The sequence below is a fragment of the Austrofundulus limnaeus genome, unplaced genomic scaffold, assembly GCF_001266775.1.
Source record: "Austrofundulus limnaeus strain Quisiro unplaced genomic scaffold, Austrofundulus_limnaeus-1.0 Scaffold153, whole genome shotgun sequence".
In the NCBI taxonomy this organism is placed as follows: Eukaryota; Metazoa; Chordata; class Actinopteri; order Cyprinodontiformes; family Rivulidae; genus Austrofundulus; species Austrofundulus limnaeus.
The window spans coordinates 751,835-756,219 of NW_013952555.1; the positions used below are offsets into that span (position 1 = coordinate 751,835).

Here is a 4,385-nt window from a genome sequence, read left to right on the forward strand (position 1 = left end):
ACACACACACACACACACACACACACACACACACACACACACACACACACACACACATTTCAGCTAGCTCTTCTCTAAATTTAACATTCTAATTTGGTTGTGGGCAGACTGCTGTGTTATTGATGTTGCCAAAGGTCTGATCCATCTTCAGTCTGACAAGGCTTTAGTCAAGATGATAAGTCAGGCATCCTGTTCCTTGTTTGCTTTAGTWTCAGACTGGCATCAGTTTAAAGGCTGGATAGACAACCCCTGCATTGTTTCAGAAAACCTGAAGGACTGGACGGCAAACCTTTCTGTAAATTTCCATTCCAGCTTCTATGTACGAGACTTAAATATATATTTGAAACTTTTACAAATCGTTACAATTTACAGTCTATCCACTTGTAACGGCAGAACTGTTGAGGACACATTCACCTCTCACTACTCCCTTTATCCCATTACTCAAATTTTTCTCCACAGCCTGTTTCTTCCAGCTCTTTCCATCTCCCTCTGTCTGTCTAAATGCCTGCAGTAAAAAGCTGAAAAACATTGCTTGTATTTATTCTGTACTAAAGACTACAAGAAAGAGCAAAGTAATCAGGCTTTGCTATTCTGATTCCTCACCAACTGCAGTTGGCTGAACTGCAAAACTGCAAATGTGCTGGGGACAGTTCCATTAATCTACTAATAACTATATTCTCATTTATCAGATTAACTTTTTAGCCAGCATCGAAAACCGTTAGCAGACCTTTTGCGTTAGCTTCTGCTAAATTAAGTTTGGTTAATTATAAGTCCATTAAAAAAATTCACAAGTGTAGAACATCTATTTTTATGACATTTATCCCGAATTAAATAAAACCTATCACTTCATACGTACAAGCTATGCAGGACGAGTCAAGCACTGTGCGTAGCATGTAGGCAACTTTAAACTAAGCTAAACTTCAAACTAAGAGTGTCAAAAAGAAATAAAATTACATTTAACAATATTGAAGCAATGAATACAAAAAAGGAGAGCATATGAAATACAGTATATAAAGATATTTTTTGACAAACTACAAATTGTATTTCTGAAAATACAAACTCAAACTCATATGCTGTTATTTTGAAGGGGAATGTGGAAGTGTAACAAGTTAGACAGAACTATAACGCTGGTTTAGTTTGGCCAATTTGTCACAAATTATCCTGCCTGCCTTCAGATTAAACCATTATAACAGCAGGTTTGTGTCATTTCCACCAGTCTTCAACTGGAAGGAGGTGAAGACGTGACACAGGCTGAATGACAGTCATCTTAGCAGTTAGCGTTAGCTTCCACAAATTTATCTGTTTAGCAAATTAGCATCAGAGGAGCTAAGAGTTTTATCAGATTAGTAGTTAACCTAACCTTTTGGTCAGCTATGCCCACCACTGCATAGCGCCCACCTTACATGCCAATGACTCCAAAAATGTAATCAGAGACATCCAATGAATTCTCTGTGAATTTTAGTGAAATTAGTTCAGTTGTTCATTAGATATTTGAGTAACAGATAAACAAACACAATTGTGAGCACACAGACACAAACATTATTGCCCATGTTTTGCCCGTCAGCAGCAAAGTCCTCAATAAATGTTAAACCTGAAGTTCTTTCAAAAATGAAACATTGAGAAAAATATATTTCATTAGTTAAGCATACCAGTTTGGACAAGGAAGCATTGAGTGGCTTAAGAAAGCAATGTTTGTTCATTCACTTTGTGTTGTACTACCACAGTAGCAGGTCCATTAACTACTAAAATAAATCAATAAGAGCATACTGAGACAAAAGAATCACAGACATTTCCATTACACATGTTTGTGTATCGAGTGTGCAAGGGTAGAGTTGAAGCCAGCACCAGGGACCAACCAAAGTGAACATGGACAAACTAAAAATTGAGAAAGAAGACGAGACCACAGTCAATTACGACTCCCGTCTTGTAGTTTGTGTCGACATTGATTTGCTGGACATAGGATCTCTGCCTCTCCCCAGTTCAACTAATTGCACTCACTCTGACCCACTAATTACTCCTTGGTCTTACCTCGCTGCACTGTGTTACTGTCTGAAGCTGTCTATAGGACTGAGAAAACGTGAAGGAAAAGAAAAAAAATACCAGGCTGGATTAAGAATGCATGATGTATGTTAGAGCAGGAAGAAAGAGTATGTAAAAAGAAACAACAGGCGACAGATAAAAGGAAACAGAGGAGGAGATGTTTCAAACTTGAAGTGTTAGAAACTTTGATCTCAGAAGTGCATGCAGCTGTGTTAGCGTACTGCTGTGTCTCTTCTCACTGAGCTGCATGCATAATTCAATATATCAGTGCTGATAAGATAATCACAATTAATTATAATGGTAATGTTGACACTTTTGTTGTTTTGACCCTTTGTTAAATTGACAACAAAAACCTACCTGATGGGATGAGGCCAAACGCCCAGTTGGGTACAAGACTGCCAAGCGGGTTGTTTGTGTCTTTGCTCTCTGCTGCCTTTGAAGTTGTTAGTTCRTCTGACTTTGAGTCCTTGAAAGATGTCCAATGACTTCCCACAGCAAAGGACTCAGAAACTGCTGATCTGGACTCCATTTCTGTGATGCCAACCCCTGAGCCAGATGTAGTGGTTTTCAACTGAAAGACTTCAGTTTGAGATCCTTCAGTAGGTGTCAAAGTAACTAAAAGAGGCGTTTGCAGATCTGGTACACTTGTAGAGTTCTCATTCTCTTCCTGAACTCCCAAGACTGAGAATGACGGCTCCTCTGTAAAGAAGCTGTCAGATGTGTTTTCAGTGCTTGTTAGTCTGCTGGTATGATCTGTCCCATGTGAATCTCTGGCTAAAAGATCCACTGAAGTCACCTCAGATGTTGTCAGCACCTCCATCAAAGCTTTAGTTGTGGTAGCTTTCAACTCTTTCCTGCTCTCATCTATTGTTTGCAGAGGAGATGTAGAGTCAAGATTTTTAGTAGGGTTCTTGACATATGAGGTCACTCCTTTGACATCTTCTGCTGTCTCTGGTTCTGATGGGCTGTATGGTAAGGTGGTAAATTGCTCCACAAGTTGCCTCTGAGATAAAGTGTTCTCACCCACAGACACAGAAGCACTTGGGCTGGGTGAAAATTCAATGTCAGAATTTAATTTGACATCATTGTTGGACAAATTGTGTAGTTTCAATTCAAAGCCAGCAGGAAAGTTCCTCTCGTGTCCACTTCCATCCAAATCCTTCTCCTCTGCTGATGCAGATACAACTCTGTCAGCTATAGTACCACCATCTGGATCCACATCCTTGCCTTCACCCGAATAGTTTTCCATGTTTTCTTCGCTAAGGGAGTTGGGGAGGGTCATCTCATTAAGAGGTCCTGCTTTAGCTTCATTTGGCTCCCATGATGAGTGTTTGGCCATATATGCCACATTTTCAGGAAGTTCTAGTTGGGGATCATACATAGACTTGACAGTCCACTGGCCAATGGAAGTGTCTTGTTCGGAAGCCTGAGGACTGGATATGTTTATATGTTTGATAAGTGATGATTCCTCATCAGGACCTGACATAGGAAATTAAAAAAAAGCAAAGGAAAGAAAAGAAAGAAACGGAGTTAGAACAATTTCATCCTTGGGTAACAAATAAATTTCACATCACGAATGTCTAAGTAGCATTTAGAAAATAAAGTTTCTTGCATTAACCCAGTAAAACAGACACTCAAATTTATAAAATGGTTATTAAAATGCCTCAAAATGTTTTTAAAAGTATCTGTATAACGTGAATGTAGCCAATGTAGGTTTGTCAACCGAAAACCTCTGGTGTCTAAAATGTCTAATATTAATATTACTAGCAATACTTAATATTTGCAGTCAGGTGTTGGACTTTACTTGTTTTTACACTGTTGTTTCACAGCTTGATGTATATGGGCACCCTTATCATTTGTTCAGCTGAGAGCATTATGTTTTGATTATGTATTTAACTACGTGTAACTTAACCCTGAATAGTAGCTATGTAGCTACATAAGCTAATTAGCAAGATAGAAAAATTAATCAAATAAATAAGCAAGAAAGAAGTTTGCCAACTCAGCCCCTCCAAAATACAGGCAGGGGTTAATGATGTAATGCGTCAATTGTGACATCATCCCACAATATTTCTAACTTTCACAACATTTGAGTTGCACTCACCTAAACAAGATTTAATCTTGTTTCTTTTATTTCCATGTGACATGATGGATTAAAAAGAAAGATTAAATCAACCCATTTTTTTCTTTACAGCTTTTTAGTTGATGGCCTCAGTAAACAGAAGGATAAAGAAATGTAAATATAAGCAAATATGTTGTTGTGATTATCAAACTTTTCTAAGCATTTACCTCTTCAGAAAATGCACTGTTCAAGAACATATTTATCTGGATTATACTACGTATATATA

General features: G+C 38.1%; 1 protein-coding gene across 1 annotated transcript in view; it reads right to left on the bottom strand.

Annotated features, from left to right (window-relative positions):
- The window catches only part of ncanb (neurocan b), a gene marked incomplete at its 5' end in the record, with an annotated part of 221,252 nt that overhangs the window by 110,448 nt on the left and 106,419 nt on the right, over nucleotides 1–4,385 (bottom strand). The window contains 1 exon segment of the mRNA XM_014016766.1: nucleotides 2,398–3,519. Within this exon segment, the coding sequence (XP_013872220.1) occupies nucleotides 2,398–3,519 (1,122 nt within the window).